This window comes from Venustampulla echinocandica (genome assembly GCF_003357145.1).
Source record: "Venustampulla echinocandica strain BP 5553 chromosome Unknown scaffold_0, whole genome shotgun sequence".
NCBI classification, from domain to species: Eukaryota; Fungi; Ascomycota; class Leotiomycetes; order Helotiales; family Pleuroascaceae; genus Venustampulla; species Venustampulla echinocandica.
In genome coordinates this window covers 2,162,848-2,179,047 of record NW_022474205.1, presented here as the reverse complement: position 1 = coordinate 2,179,047, position 16,200 = coordinate 2,162,848, and the positions used below count along the sequence as shown (strand labels likewise).

At 50.7% G+C, this 16,200-nt stretch overlaps 3 protein-coding genes across 3 annotated transcripts; all 3 read left to right on the top strand.

Moving 5' to 3' along the window:
• Positions 1-805: 805 nt before the first annotated feature.
• Positions 806-4,025, top strand: BP5553_00669 (putative Exportin-T; the record flags this gene model as incomplete). Its single annotated transcript, XM_032009292.1, has 3 exons — positions 806-817; positions 899-2,450; positions 2,500-4,025. The coding sequence occupies 3 exons, from the start codon at positions 806-808 to the stop codon at positions 4,023-4,025; spliced, it is 3,090 nt and encodes a 1,029-aa protein (XP_031873346.1).
• Positions 4,026-4,772: 747 nt separating this feature from the next.
• BP5553_00668 (uncharacterized protein) lies at positions 4,773-5,555 on the top strand (the record flags this gene model as incomplete). The annotated part of the gene is made up of 1 exon (XM_032009291.1): positions 4,773-5,555. One exon carries the CDS (start codon positions 4,773-4,775, stop codon positions 5,553-5,555), a length of 783 nt encoding a protein of 260 aa, XP_031873345.1.
• Positions 5,556-9,713: 4,158 nt separating this feature from the next.
• BP5553_00667 (Uncharacterized protein) lies at positions 9,714-11,757 on the top strand (the record flags this gene model as incomplete). The annotated part of the gene is made up of 4 exons (XM_032009290.1): positions 9,714-9,739; positions 9,794-10,134; positions 10,198-11,441; positions 11,503-11,757. 4 exons carry the CDS (start codon positions 9,714-9,716, stop codon positions 11,755-11,757), a joined length of 1,866 nt encoding a protein of 621 aa, XP_031873344.1.
• Between the last annotated feature and the right edge of the window lie 4,443 nt (positions 11,758-16,200).

Here is a 16,200-nt window from a genome sequence, read left to right as displayed (position 1 = left end):
GCTGGGGACAATATGTTGGTTAGCAGGGTAGAACAAGAGTAGACAACAGGTGCGAGGACTCGGATTTTCGGGTTTAGATGGTTTGAGGTTAGGTAGCTAAAGTAGCCTCTCTCCGCAACTGATAAATGTAGAAAATAATTCGCTGCGTCTGGAGTACCTCTGATGCCGCTGTTTGTACCTAGGTAGGTTGTGGTGGTCAACAAAAGCTTGACACGGCATCAAAGCCTCGCAGCTTTCTTTGTGAAAGGAATATTATGATTGCAGCCGGCTGTCCATGAATGAACATTTAGCAATACCCTAATTTACCTTCACCTAGGTTTAAGATGTCCAGTACTTCGTAGGTGTCCAGTGGTTACAGGACACGCGACTTATGTGGAAGAGAGACAATTGGCTGCACGTGCCCTACTCAGGTGCTGTGGACATCCTTGCAGCAAAACTGTGGGCAGCGCCTTTAACGGCGGGGTGCTCTGTCTTGGTCAACCTTCGATCTTCAAACTACCACAAAGCTCTCTAGCGATTCGACACTCTGAACCCGACAGCAGATTCTCTTTGCAGATCTAATATTATCAGATAGCCTAAGTACAGCTCATCCTAGTTTGGTCAGCGAGTCGGCGACCTCCAATACTCGCACAAAGACTTTTTATCACCTCTGAAGAAATTATGCCTTCTATGGCTTCATAGCGCGCCTGACGCATGTTCAAGTCTATGCGACAACACCACTTGCTGCCATTTACATAGTAGTGAACTTAGTATCCCGAGGAGTCGCAGGTACCCTCTAACCCAGGGCATCTGCAATCCGGTAGTCATGGACGCCCAGGTAAGTTAACCGCACCGTCGGTGACGTGTTGCTAATGCCCGCAACACCACAATTTTATGCCAACTGTCTAACCTCTGCCAGGTCGAAAATGCCATTGAGATTGCATGGAACCCAACCGCCGACCAGAGCGTCAAACAGCAAGCCTTCGATTTCCTCAATCAGCTACGGTCTGACCCGTCTGGTCGCGAAGCGTGCCTAACCCTCTTCACACGAATCCCAAAATGTTCCGAAGTCGTTCGGCTAGTATCCCTAGACGTTGTCAACAATGCCATTCAGACACAACAGTTGGATAGCCAAAACTTAAACCATTTGAAGGTGACGCTCTTGGAATACATAAGGCATATCTATGGATCTGGCAGCCAGAATGACATAGACCCACCGAGTCTCCAGAATAAGCTCACTCAGACTTTAACATTCCTCTTTATCTCGATGTATAAAGAAGGCTGGGAAACATTTGTGGATGACTTTCTGGCATTGACCAGTCTTCAAAATAATGTGTCAAGGGATAACATTGTGGGCATTGTTCTCTACTTACGAATCTTGGGCTCAATTCATGATGAAATCGCCGATGTTCTTGTTACCCGGACCGCGGATGAAACAAAACGCAACACCTATTTGAAGGATATTCTGCGAGCACGGGATGTTCAGAAGATCGCTACTTCTTGGCAAGAGATTCTGGCACAATGGGCGGATCGGAATGACAGCATTGTCGAAATGAACCTGAAGATGATTGGCAAGTGGGTTAGCTGGATTGACATCTCGTTAATTGTCAACCAAGATACCCTGAATCTCCTTTTTGGGCTTGCTGGTCGTACAAATCCATCCCACCGAGAAGACAAGGTGCGGGATGCAGCCATTGACACATTCACAGAGATTGTGGCTAAAAAGATGAAAGGGTCTGATAAGATGGATATGATTGTCTTCTTGAATCTGGGGGATGTTATTTCTCAACTTATTACAAGTCCAGCACTGCATGATTTACGGCCAACATCGAGCTATGATACTGATCTCGCAGAGGCTGTTGCAAAGCTAGTCAACAACGTGGTTTTCGATATCGTGAAAGTCCTCGACGATAATCAGGCCCAGGCCGAGACTCGAGCACGAGCCGAGCAACTCATTCAAACATTCCTCCCTTCCCTCCTACGCTTCTTTTCCGACGAATATGATGAAATTTGCTCTACCGTCATACCATCTCTCACCGATCTTCTCACATTCTTGCGTAAAGCCAAACCACTTCCACCTGCATATTCCTCCATGCTGTCACCTATTCTCAATTCTATTATTCAGAAGATGAGATACGATGAAACGTCTAATTGGGGCAACGAGGATGAACAAACAGATGAGGCAGAATTCCACGATTTGAGGAAAAGATTGCAAATCCTTCAAAAGGCAGTTGCCGCAGTTGATGAAGGACTTTACATTGACGTTCTAAGCAATGTTGTGGGAAACACTTTCCAATCCTTTGATAGCCAGGGTGCTCAAATGGACTGGAGAGATCTCGACTTGGCACTTCATGAGATGTATCTATTTGGAGAGCTTGCTGTTCCAAACGGAGGACTCTATGCTAAAAGCCAGCCATCGGGCGTAGCCGCTGAGCGATTGATCATCATGATCTCGAAGATGATCGAATCAGGTAAGCTTCGAAAGTGCATGTATCTGATTCGACGTACTGACGGATAAAGGGGTTGCCTCGTTCGCTCATCCTGCCATTCAACTCCAGTATATGGAAATCTCCGTCCGATACTGCTCATTTTTCGAAAACCAGGCAGCATACATACCTAAAGTCCTCGAGGACTTTGTTAGACTAGTGCACCACAACCATATCAGGGTCCGGACGCGGTCCTGGTACTTATTTCATCGGTTTGTGAAGCACCTCCGTGCACACGTGGGAAATGTTGCGGAGACTGTAATCCAGTCCATCAGCGACTTGCTTCCTATTAAGGCTGAGCTTCCGAGTGAAGGTGGTGGCGATGATGACATGTCATCTGATGAGAGCGATCATTCTGCTGACGCGACTTTCAACGGGCAGCTCTACCTCTATGAGGCGATTGGTTGCATCTCGTCAACATCATCAACTCCTATTGAAAAGCAGGTCTTGTACGCCAGGACCATCATGGAGCCTCTATTCTCCGAGGTTGAGCGTACCCTCCCTATAGCGAAATCAGGCGACGCACAAGCAATCTTGCAAATTCATCACGTTATTATGGCTCTGGGAACTTTAGCGCATGGTTACTCTGACTGGAGCCCGGGCACCGCTGCAACGCATCGTGCTGCCCATCCTAAGGAATTGGTGGAAGAGTTTGGCCGAGCAGCAGAAGCCATCCTGATTGCTCTCGAAGCACTTCGATCCTCTTTTGATATTCGAACGGCAGCTAGAGCTTCATTCTCCAGACTTATGGGAGTCTTAGGGATTGGGATGTTGCCGCTCCTTCCGCGCTGGATTGATGGACTCTTATCTCAAAGCTCGTCCAAAGATGAAATGGCTATGTTCCTTCGTTTATTGGACCAGGTCATCTTTGGCTTCAAGAAAGACATATATTCAGTCCTAGACTCCCTGCTTACCCCACTACTCCAAAGGGTGTTTGCAGGCCTAAATGAACCGATCACCGGGACCGATGACGAGATTCAGCTTGCCGAGCTTCGACGAGAATATCTAACATTTGTGCAGATCATCCTGAACGAAGGTCTTGGGTCGGTTTTGGTCAGCGACCTAAACCAAGGCTTTTTCGAGTCTTTGATTTCATCCGTCACAACTCTAGCAAGGACGGTGAGCAACGGGACGGGGAATCTCCCGGCTAGTCGTCTTGCATTTTCAGTTCTCGCCCGCATGGCTGATCTCTGGGGCGGGCCAAGCATCGCAACTCTCTCTCCTCAACCAACGCCATCCACGCTTCCACCCTCCCCCGCATTCCCGGGCTTCGACAGGTTTCTTATTGAGCGATTCCATCCCATCTGCTGGGAAGTCCTCCAAAACCCACAATTCCGCCCTGTTTCTGATGCTCAAGTCAAGCAAGTCCTGAACGAAATCGCCGGTTTGGAGCAAACGATCTATACCAAAACGGGCGACATGTTCCTCCAGCACCTGCAGACCTCATTCTTCCCCTCCTTGGGTATTGATGGATCCGACTTTATAAAGCATATGACGACCTCCACGGATAGGAAGGCATTTGCTGGCTACCTTGCTGGGTTCTTAAGACAGCGTGGATAGGTGAGATATGTGTGGGTAGATGGATCTACGCGGATTGGTGTACTGGGTGCATTTTCGAGGCGTTCAATGGGGTTTTATTTGAATATAAAAAGATAACATTACGAGATCGCTGTCGAGAGGGGCTTCGGTATCTGGCACAAACCTACCTACGTTATAACTAAAATAAATACACTCTAAAAATAAATAAAAACAAAACCTACCTACTACTCAAACGATTGATCTTGTAGATTGCAATTATGGCAAAAGATCATATACAATACCAGACCATACCAGGCTGTTTGACAACTATGGACGATCTACTTGAACCTAGGTACCTTGGTTACTCGTAAAGCTGCTGTTGCGATATATAATCACGTGGGCCGGCTCTCTTGGCGAGGAAACGAGAGACGCCACGAATCAGGTACAACTTCTTTGTACGTCATCGCGGGGCGGGTACTGCGCGCACTGCTTAGGATATGAGACAAACAGAGACGACCGAGATGTTCCAGGACCGTCAGTGTCCACGCCTCAAACTCGAAATCTGGCTTCCCTACTCAGCAACCCCAAAATAGGCAAAACGAACTTGACATCCAAAACACTCGCGCGAGCTCTAGTCACCGTCACACCGTGTGATTACTCGTACGTTCTCACTCTTACTTGGGTCGAGTCAATCCTCCAGCCCCCAACTGCTCGTCAGCTAGAACGGACTTCGAAACACGAAACATCGACACGCAATAGGAAACTTGTTGACATCAAGAGATTCTCGAGATGTCGGGTATTCCGGTGTACACGCGAGTCGATACTGCATCGAAGGCTTCTGGAGTAACCCCCCAAACGGCTGCGCCTGGATCTTATAAGGATTCCTCTGGTGGTCCCAATCCTGTGGCCGCCTCAACGACCACATTATCATCATCATCATCATCTTCATCAACATCAACGTCAACATACCCATCCGCAAGACCAGGCGCTGCCGCGGTCCCCGCGCCAACTGGAGGACTGCCGCCGCCGCAATGGCCATCGAATTTCCACGGCGACACCGAGGGTCCGCCAGCGCCGCAACCTGGTGCTGTGCCCACTCCGTTCAGCAGCCAGCACGTGCCTCCTCCTCCACCCCCTAAGGCTGGTGAAGTGTATCATCCGCCACATCAGATGGCAGGGCCTCCAGCGACTCAGTCGATGCCACAGCCCTATCCTCCTCAGATGTCGTTTGCGCCTCCTGGTTCCGCTTTTGGTGGTCAGCCGCCAGCATCTTCCATGTCTACATCAAACACTGCGTCATCAGCATACCCCATTTCGCTACCCACGGACGGAGGTGGATATCCTCAACGCAGCGCTGAGCAAGCATCGGGTTACCAGCAGAATGTTTATGCATCAGAGCTTACAAACGACCAAAGACCGGGAAATGAGGCCAATAATGCGTCCAGCTCGGGGAAAGGAGACGGGATGGAATCTGATAGCATGTGGAATTCACTAGGAAGGATGGCCCAGCAGGCCGGTGCGAAGATCGCAGCAGCAGAAGCGGATGTATGGCGCAAGATCAACAAGGAATAAGAAGAGGTAAACCTTTTTTTGGGAGAGAAGAAATGTATCGATTGTCAGGGGAGTTTTGGTGGAGCTCTGATCTCTTCATGGCAAAATCGGAAGTCACTCGAAATAGATTCAGCTCTCCGGCATCTATCCCTTAAGAAGGAATGGAAAAGTGGTTTTTACACACGCAAGCGATGTCGGTGACTCGGTATTCTACAGAAAGGGTTTTATTTTATTTCCGCCGCATGAATATTGGATACACTAGAGCTCATGCTGGCGTCATCGAAGGAAACATGATTTACGATGAGATGAGATATCCCGGGTGGTGATGATGGCGTTTTGGACGATAGCTGCTGGGTACGTGACGGGGCCGCGTGGAGCTAGCGGACAATCATTTCAACCGAAGGGGCGTGATTGGTGTCGGATGGGATTATGAGTTTCTATTATTGACTTTTTGATTGTTCGATTGAGGATCCCTGGGCGTCCCTTGGCCTTCCAGTCTCCCAGATTGAGCGGCGATTAATGCGAGGCTGCCAGGTACCTCCACCCGGCCCAGCAAAATTCCCCGCAGAAACGGAGCCAAGATCACGACCGTACCTGGGCACCATTTCTAGCGCATCGGGGACCGTGGACGGATTGGTGTTTGGTCACCAGATTTTGTTTTGGTGGCAATTTCAATCTTAATATGCAGCATTATGGCAACCAGGGAGTCCGGGAGGTAGGGAAGTCGCAGACTCGCAGACTGACTCGCAGGTAGGGAGATAGGAGGGTTGTTCTGAATCCTCTGGCGACGTCCGAACTCTTGCGTACCCGCGTCTGGTACCCTGGGAATGGGCATGGGCAGCGGCCAGCAGCAAGCAGCAAGCGGTTCTCTCTGACGGTTCTCTCTGACAGCCGGCCAAAAATAGCCCATCCGCAAACCTGGGAGTGGGAGAGGCGTTTGGTGCCGTGCTGTACATGTACTGTACCACGGTTGTGGAGGTCCAGGGCGCGCGGCGTGGGGTGCGCAAAACGCGCGAGGGGCAGTACAGACTACACAAGCAGTTTCGCTGAGCGTGTGCGCGCTGCTCGTTCCAGGAGGATTCGAGAACTAACTTTAACTTTTGTGAAATGCTGCAGTTTTATGTTCGGGCGGGTGTTCCAAGCAGAGTGCTGCAGAGTGCCGACTCGAGAGAGCAGCGCGAGAGAGCGTGGGAAGATGCGGGCCAGGGGGCGAGGACAGGCCCGCTATGTCCTTACCCGGGGAGGCTGTGACTTGTGATTTGCGAGAGGGTGTTTTCTTCCAGATCACCTGGGGCTGGTCAGTGGGCAGTAGCAGCCACTGGTGATTTGAGTTCTTAGGCTGCGAGTTGCGAATTGCGAGTTCTGATGGATGGAAGCTTGGGACGAGGTTTGGCACTACGACCGGACCAGTGGTTGACCGTTGGCGGACGGAGGTTTGCAGATTACGTGGTGCCGTGTCAGCAAGTCCGGAGTATGTCACCAGTAGGGACCAGTGTGAGCCACTGAGCGAGCGAGTGCGTACGTACGGAGGAAGAACTGTGGCAGAAGTGGTGCTACTGTACTGTACAGTGGCTATTACTATTATTACAGTGCTATTATTGCAGTGGTACAGTGCTACTTTAGGCCCAGCTCTAGCCCGGTGGACGGAATCTGTACCTCGTACGGGGTAGTACAGTTTGGAGTTATTCATAGGGACTTACAGTACACAATGTACTCTGTATGTACTCTACCTCGGCAGTCCCCCGGTGCCTTACATATCCTTAATCCTTAATCCTTATCCTTACCTTACCTGACAGTACAGACGCCCTCCAGACGCCTAGCCCTTAAGAAAAGGCCCCTAGCTTCAGCCGTCAGGTCAGGTTGGTCAGGCCCCCCCCCCCCCGAGTGGTACGAAAATAATGTAGCGTGTACCTTTACACCGTAGTCCTCTCGCACTCTACCTACTGTAGGTAAGGGAGTCTCTAGTACTCGTTCTTGTCACACAGAGGGCGGTCATCTCATGATCTCATCGCCATTCGCTGCCCTCGCGAGCGGCCCCTGGATGCCAACCCACGGTGCATTGTTTCAGAGCACGCCTCTCAAACACCTCGCTTACCCCCCCCCTCAGACCTAAGACCGCCTACGACACCTCCTGACCTCACGCCTCTTAACCTCTCGCTACTGTAGTCTCCAGTCTCCAGCCTCCAGTCTCAAGTCGCCTCGGCCAACATCATCAATCCACGGTCAACACCCCCTTTGGTCCCTCCCTCCAATGCCTACCTGACCTACTCCCTACATATCACAAGTTGCAACACGATGCACCCAGAATGCAACCTATCTTACCACTTAACTTCCATCTCACGCCTCGCAGCCTCTAACTTGAAACTTTCGCGAGCTGCCCAGCTTTCCCAGCTCCCCTAACCCTGCCCACCCCCCCCATATCCCAACATTGCCGTGTTTCTCTACCACATATCCAGAATCCTTCTCGATGCGCCCAACTCATGCCGTTCACGCCAGCTGCCAGTGCAGACCAAGCGAGCAGCTCTCAGGTCCAAACCCAAGTCCTGTTTCCAGGCAAGCCCCACGTACATACATTGCCGGCGTGTTGAATGCCACAGATACCGCGGCGACGAGAGGGGCAGCACAACCAGGCTTCTGTTATCGATATTTGCGCTGTTATGCCTCGTACGGAGAAAGGCTGTGGTTGCTGTTGGTTCGATGGCCCTATCAATCCAGTCCAGTCCAGTCCAGCCGGTCCAGGTCGTAACACCCGGGGAGATCCCTCCCTCGCCCTCTGGCTGTCCGCCCTCCCCTTCTCGTTCTTCGGGGTGGAAGATCCTCAAACAGAGCCCGATCTTGCGACCAAACGCAATCCCTGATCGCCCAGTTCGGCGCACCACCAGCGGCCCTCAGAAGACTCGCCTGTCACCGCTGCTACCACTGCCAGACGGCCTTATTGGCCCCAGCAGCCCTCGCCCGATTTCAGGCTGCTTACTTTTTATCAGTAAGTCCTCGACCGTTACAAATCTCCAAATCTCGCCCCCCGTGGAGATCAGCAGCGCTGTCCCTGGAGCCACATCCGGAGGACAGATCGTGTGGTTTCTCGAGGCTCTCGAAAGACACCTGCTGGATATACTCCCCGCCGCCAGCTCTTGTAAGCCCGGCTTACCCCAGATAAGGTTCGATATAGTGTGGTGGCGTCGCATGAGACACCGTCCAGCCACCCCCTTCTAGACTGGTCCGGATGAATTGGATACGCATGGCCCCTCTGGTCCAACATCCCATCCACTCTGCCTAGGGCCTTGCCTTACTACGTACAGCTCTCGCAAAGTCATCTATCTTCTGGTGACCGAGAAACCCGATCCCCCATCAAGCCCCCCCCCCTTCCTACCCCCGGCGCGGGTTTCGACCGCTGCATCGTGGATTCCAGCTGCACACACCGTCCCCTGGGAGCTGCCAAGCCATGTTCCACCCGGATATCTTTTCTTAACCTCAACCCACACAAGTTTTCTGCAGTTTGGCTTTGTATCAGGGCTCCCGGCATGGGTCGTCGAGCGACATCCCGAACCCGGACAGGGCTGTTAACGAAAGTCCTTCTTCTCTTATACCTCTAGGGTGTCTGTCTGCACTGCCCCTCCCTTTTCCACATCTTCTGCCGACTCTTCCCAATCGCAGCACTTCCTATTCCATTCGGCCAGTCGCTCCTTTACGGCCATTTAATTTCGCTTTCCTCTAACCTATATACTGGGAGCTGGCTCTCATCTACATCAAGCCAGCCAGGCCGCGCCGATCCCCAAACGAGTTTGTTTCTATACTTTTGCATAGCGCAACTCACTACACTCATTTCCCACCGCCCCTCCCCCCCCCGTGAGCCTACCGATTCAGTAACTCAAAGCCACTCCCTCGACGTCGAAGCCTCCCCCATCCAATTTCGTTTCTCGGGGACACCGCCGAAACTTTACGCATTCCTTACAAGACTAGGACGCCTTAGACCACTATTACATATTGAGTTGCACATCCTCCGATCTTATCACGCCTGGTATGTCATATCACTCTTGCTTTTTTTTTACAAGTATACCGGATCCCAGTCGCCGGATATATGCCCTCGTTGTCTACGCAACTCTTCACAAGTAACATCCTCACTAACACCAATGCCCCCAGCCCTACACTTTAATCGATAAACGTGGACGACCCTTCGCCATGGATAACTCCAACCAGGCGCAACTGTGAGATATCCCGCCAGAACCCTCATGAGGAATCGGTACTAACTCAAACCCCAGGCGCCAACAAATACAAATTCCCTCCTTTACATTTAATCCAAATAACAAGTTCAGAAGAGACTATCCTGCTCGCTCCTTCCCCTCCGTCACCATGAACCCCACCGAGGTGTCAGTCAAGGCGGAACCAGTTGGGTTAGGAATGTGGTCTTCGCCCACCGCTCCGGTATCACGGCCTAGACCAGCAACGATACATGAATCGGCTTTCAACTATACTCTCCCCGAAGAGTTTGCGTCCCTGCCAGCTTGGGACTCATCGACCATGCCCATGCAACCCGTCAATGATGGACTGCCACAGCCTTTTGTACAACAAGACTTCTACCCCTCTACAACGGCTGGAGAAAGTAAGTTCTTATACGACGAAAGCGAAGGGCACAACGAGAATTACCATCTGACTCGGATCCCAGATGAATGGCGGTCAAAGCCATGCGATGACGGGATTGATTTGCAAGGTCTAGATACAGACATGAATATGGGCCAGGCATTCTCAACAGACGAGACCGCGCCGATTCTGGACCTACGATTCTCGGGACCTGGAATGGAAAGCGACCGTCTAAGCCTGGATCAATCGTACAGCTCTCGGCGTATGTCTGGATCGTCCTTCACCATGTCGACGACTGGCGCGCTTTCAGAGATGCCTTCCTATGAAGACTTCTCTGCAACACTATCAGAAGCGCCTTCCTTCAGCTCCGAATATCCACCGCCTTCAAACCGCAATTCATTGATGTCCTCTACGCAGCTCTCTCCTGTCGCCTCCCCCAGAATGACTCCTCAAAACCGCTCAGAGCTCGTTCGAACGCAGAGCAGAGGCCGCGCTTCTCCTTCTCCCCGCCCAAGCATGCGCTCCGCGCCGTACACCATGGATAGTACCCGGAGCAAGAGATGGTCAACAGGATCTTACGCCCCCCTCCCGAATCGGCGTCCCTCTCCTTTTATCTATCACCAGACACATGAGGTCTTCAATCCCCACCCCCCGAGAATGTCATCCAGACACTCCTCTCCAACGCTACCAAACGCTCCGCTCCCTTTGAATATGACCAATCTACAAACACAGCAACACCCTTACCTTCTGGCAAACAACACAGCTTTTCATAGAAACAGCATGCTACTCCCATCTCACAACTATCATGAACCAAATCACTTTGAGAACCCCCCTCCGCTGTTGTCACATGGCCTATTCCGGATGCTACAAAGCAATGCCGACCCTCATTCGTTGCATTCGCACTACACCGATCTAAGCGACCCTCCTGATCTATACGCATCTCTGCACGAGGAACAAGTCCCACCGCCTCCAGAGGATATGAACCCAAGCGACCCTGATCTGATACCACACGAGCAGGAACTCCGCTTCGATGGTGACCTCTACACTCCTCGGTGGGTCCGTGGTCACGGGAACAAGCGCGAAGGCTGGTGTGGCATTTGCAAACCAGGACGATGGCTCGTCCTAAAGAATAGCGCTTTCTGGTACGATAAAAGTTTCACCCATGGTATCAGCGCTGCCACCGGTAGCCCATTTCAAGAGCCGCAAGAGACGCGACGCATGGATGGGAATCCAGATGTCTGGGAAGGTCTGTGCGGTAGCTGTAACGAGTGGGTTGCGCTCGTGAGCAGTAAGAAGAAGGGAACCACTTGGTTCAGACACGCATACAAGGTAAGTCTTGGTGAAGGTCTCGCCCGAGTCCGATTCATTTTGCTGACAATTGCTTTTAAAGTGCCATACACATCCGAAGATTAAGGATGCGCCCAAACGACGGCGCGAGTCGTCTCACACTCGTGCTTTAGCCGCTTCTACGATGGCCAAACCAAAGGTCGAGCCACCAATGACGCCGCAAATGACTCCTAGCAATTCGGTGACAAATACACCAATGCCGGGAAGCCATCAGCAGCAACAATCACAACATCAACACCAGCACCAGCACCAGCCCAAAACCATCAATCCTTTAGAGGGCGTTGCCGGCATGATATAATGTTCTCTTTTCACGTTTTTTGATTACTTCGCTCGAAATTCCACTCCAACGAATGATGAGTCCCATCTCTTCCCCTTTTGTCATCGCATCATCATGACGGGAGTCTTGGTTGGCTAGGAATAAAATGGCGGTTGATTGATCCTTTCCGATGGGATACGCAAGCGGGGGTTTTTTTTTTGTTTTGATTCGCGCATAATGATAAGCGGCATGGCGAGGAAGGAAGAGAGCGTCCTTCCCCCATGGAAAGAGGAGGATAAACCAACACACACAAGACATACACCTGTCTCTTATACACATCTAGATGTGTATAAGAGACAGTCCTTCCCCCATGGAAAGAGGAGGATAAACCAACACACACAAGACATACACTGTCCACACTTTTTGATTTTGTTTTCCTATGTCTATTTGAAATTGCATGGCGGTGGTGGCATGATATCCCCTAGCCGGCGCAAAATCCTTTTTATGGGCGACTTTTGACTGGAATATTTGATGATTTTCATGAAAAACGCACAAACACGGCGGCGCGTTAGGGTGTGTGGCAGTGAGAAAGACTGGAAGGGGAAATAGGGGCAGCATTGATTGAAATGATCTCTTAATTATATATTTTTCCTTTTTTCAAGTCTTATTGATACGACAAATATTTGCATGGCAGAGTAGTTTCCTGTCGAGAAACCGGAAGGTTTATATACCCCCCCTACCGTTCGTTCCAAAGTAGATAGATAGCCAAAGTTAGCAGTAGCCAGATAGCGATAGCGATAATAATGAGTTAAGTCTTTTTTTGATGAATATTGAGATTGAGTGTTTGTCAGATGTGAAATGTTTGTTACACCGTTTACTGGTGGAAGGGAATTCCAAATGAAGCTGTAACTTGTTTTGGCTTTCGTATTAGAGTTACGTCAAACGCATTTGGCTTTGACTTTAGCCTCGGTATTGAAACTTCTGTACTATAAGAAGTTTTATATCCCAACCAGCGAAGTAACCAAACAAATAGCTATAATTGGTTAAGAAGCCCCATATACGTTTCCGTACTTATAGTCTATAGGTAATAAGTAGTAATTCTCTGATACTTCGGGACTGCTGATCCCATCTCCATCACCTCCACTTCATAACATCCGAACTATTACTCTCTTAGGCTCTCACGGCCGATCAGCCTGTACCCAGAAACCGGAAGTCCGACGGCTGCCACTACGGCCGTGCCCAGGTGGAACGCACTCAAATTGTGTGTTCGCCATCGACCGACCGCCGCTATTCTAACGTTACCACAGCAGGGCTTTATGGGCGCGGCTTGTTTGAGGCATGGCGATCCCCCCCTCGGGCTCGCGCGCGCCTCGTTGGAAACTGTTATGCTGAGGCACGCGTCAGGCGCATGCGGATGGATACGTCGATCCCCGATCTGAGATGTGTGCTAGATTAAGCTTGGGGGGGGGGGGGGTGTAGTGGTTGCATGTATGTCTGTTGAGGGAGGGAGAGCCGGGTGATCGCCTGCAATGCAACTCTGGGTAAGGAGGTGAGAAGGAGGGATTGCTCGGGTAGCGGGGAAGGTTAAATCCTTAGGTACATGTGTGCTATAGATTTTCGGGATAGTTTGGAGTTTGAGTAGTAATGGAACGTAGGTGGACGGAGTGAGTATATGTATACGGAGTGATAAATGGGGGGATAGAATTGGATGAAGGGGATGGTTGGGTATGTTTAGATCATGTGACTTTATGGAAAACTAGTGTCATGTGTTTGTAGGTTTGGGGAAGTTTTTCTCCTGCAACATATAGGGTTTACTTAAACCCCTTTTATGAGGGCATAAGAGGGACCCTAGTCTTAGATCCTGAGTAGGCGGGGAAGCCAATGCCGTCTGGGATTGCGATTGTGGAAGGGTGGGAAAGGAGGCGAGAGCTGATTAACACACAAGGCGAAACGGAACTTGAAGTTCGAAAAAAGGGGTAAGGTTATGTACAATACCCGTAGCGAGGGCTAGAGATAAGATGAAGATGCACTTTCCTATTTTTGGTCAGTTTGAAACCAACAATCGTGGTGGGACAGCATATCAGTAAGCGTTTATGTAGGCCAACGAGTGGTTCGGATCTTGATGCATCGTAAAGATCAGCAGTGTGGCTGAGCACCGTCGATTTGCTCGCAAAATGACACTCGAGTCGCCTTTCCGTCGCATGGAGGATTCCACTTGATTCCCCGCGCGGTGATAGAAGTTGAAGCAGTTGGGAGGAGTCTTATTCGCGGAGATCCACTCCTAGGCGTGAGGTGCCAGCAGGGTTTCGATTGATTAGGGGCGACTTTATGCTAGCTATTAGATTGGCAACAGTTAAGGCCTTCTCTGACGCATGCTGTGTTGTCCTGCCCTGTGCTAACCAGAAGGATCGAGGTATTGCGTGTTATTGCTGAAGATTCAAGGAGACTACTGAAGAGTTGGAGTTTGAAAAGTGTTCAAGTAATGGGGAAAGCGGGAAGGTGATTGGACGCACCGGAGGATGTCCACAGGGCTATGGGGACAGTTGGCATTGGCTCCTCAGGACAACCATTGATTGGGCGCCTTGATGAATGCGTGAGAGCTTGGCTGGCTTTGGCTGGCGGAATGGCGTTGAAGGTGTGCTTCTGCGGGAGCAAAGAAGCCATTTGCGACACCTATCGAATGTTTTTCTTGTTGGCCCTTTATCTAGAAGAGGGTTTGTGGCGCAAGAGGGCTGGCGGACGGAAATTGTTCTTGCGTTTCCACGATACTTTAAAAAGCGATGGATTGGTCAGGCTCACTCATCAAACGGTGGCTGTGGTCTCCTTATTACTACCTAGATACCTAGGTATGTACGAAGTATGCAGGTCCCAATCCCAGATATAGCGAAAGCTGTCAAAGGCGATACATACCTATTCATGCACGGGGTACACCGTACGCAGGTACACATTGGTTTTGAGAGACACATACATGGTAGATGCAGCTGCAGATGCAGAAACTCAACCGAAGGGGAATAGTTGAGTGAGTGAGTACGTGAGTGAGCACTACCTACTCCGTACTAAAAGGCAGAGATCGTCCAAACTCTAGACCGGGTTTTGCTAGGACGATAGCTATGGGCTTGGGCTTGGACCGCCGCCGGCAGAAGAGGGACGGAAGGGAATAGAGTAGAATACTACTTCGTACGTAGGTACCAGGTCCGTATGGATTGGTGCATCGAGGAATAATATACGGAGTACGTGGGCGTAAATTAGCGTACATTCTCTGTTTCTATTGATGTTTATTGTTTCTCGGCAGGTTGCTGTATATAAAGCTGAGAAGCTCGACATCGGAGAAGCACGACTGAATAAATATAAGTAAATAAGTACCTAGGTAGGCACCAAGGTACTCCGTACGTGATAGACCGCCACTAAGTACTGTAACTGCCTGCCTTTTCCGACCTATGACTTCGTAGATCGTATTATGACTCCATCCAAGCGATTATGATAAGACGGAGCCACTAACCTTCGACTTTCGCCCCGACTCGCCGACTCTCCTAGCAACGACCTATTATTCTTCTGTTCAACCGCTTAAATCACATCAAATCATGTCTTTCTCCCGGCCGATGGCTCTGTCCTGGCGCCAGGTCCCCCATCTCCCCATCTCTCCTTGTTTCCTGCCCTGCCGTCTGCAACTGCAAGCCAAACTGTCCGAGTACTCGTACCAACAGCTTGCTTATCTCCTTAAGCTCAGCTCCCCACTACTTTGTACTCGGTATTTTGCCTTTTTTGCCATTTGCCCTTTTCCCTTTGCCCTGTAGACGCCACTCCTGGCTCAGACGCCGTTAATCTCAGCCCACGCCTCTCCACCCATCGTCTCCAGCCTTTTCTTTGTTGCCCGAGACACAACCTCAACCCGGATCACAACACAACACCACAACATTGTTCAACGCCTAACCTGACTCCTGGAAATGAACCTTCTCCATAATTTTGCCGCTTATCCATATCCATATTTATATCCACCGCCGGGCACCATTTGCACAGCAGCAATTGCTCGCACCTGAAGCCCCGAGTCCCCGTTTTCTGTGCCTGTGCCTGTGCGGACTCAGGCCCCGCTACGACTTTTTACAATCCTGGTACCACGGAGGGAACGCTCCTTCATGTCATACTTCGTACATACCAGGAACAGGAACGAGAACCACCCGTTTTGTTTGCATTGCAACTCCAGCCAGACCGCGTGCCCTCCGCCACCATCTTTCCCCCGAGCGCCTCGAATCCTTTGAACACTGTATCTGTATAATATTTCCTTCAGACATCCTCCGTAGCAGTCCTCTGGAGTCCTAATTCGGCTTGCCCGGTCGTGAGATACTTGGAGACAGCTGCCGAATCCCTAGCCAGCCCCAGTCCAGGCCCTCGCCCTTGCTTGTTTGCAACCCCAACCAGTTGAACCAGCGCTACCACCAAGACTGGTGATTACCACCGTGGGCCTCAGCTCCTCCAACGTCAGTTGAA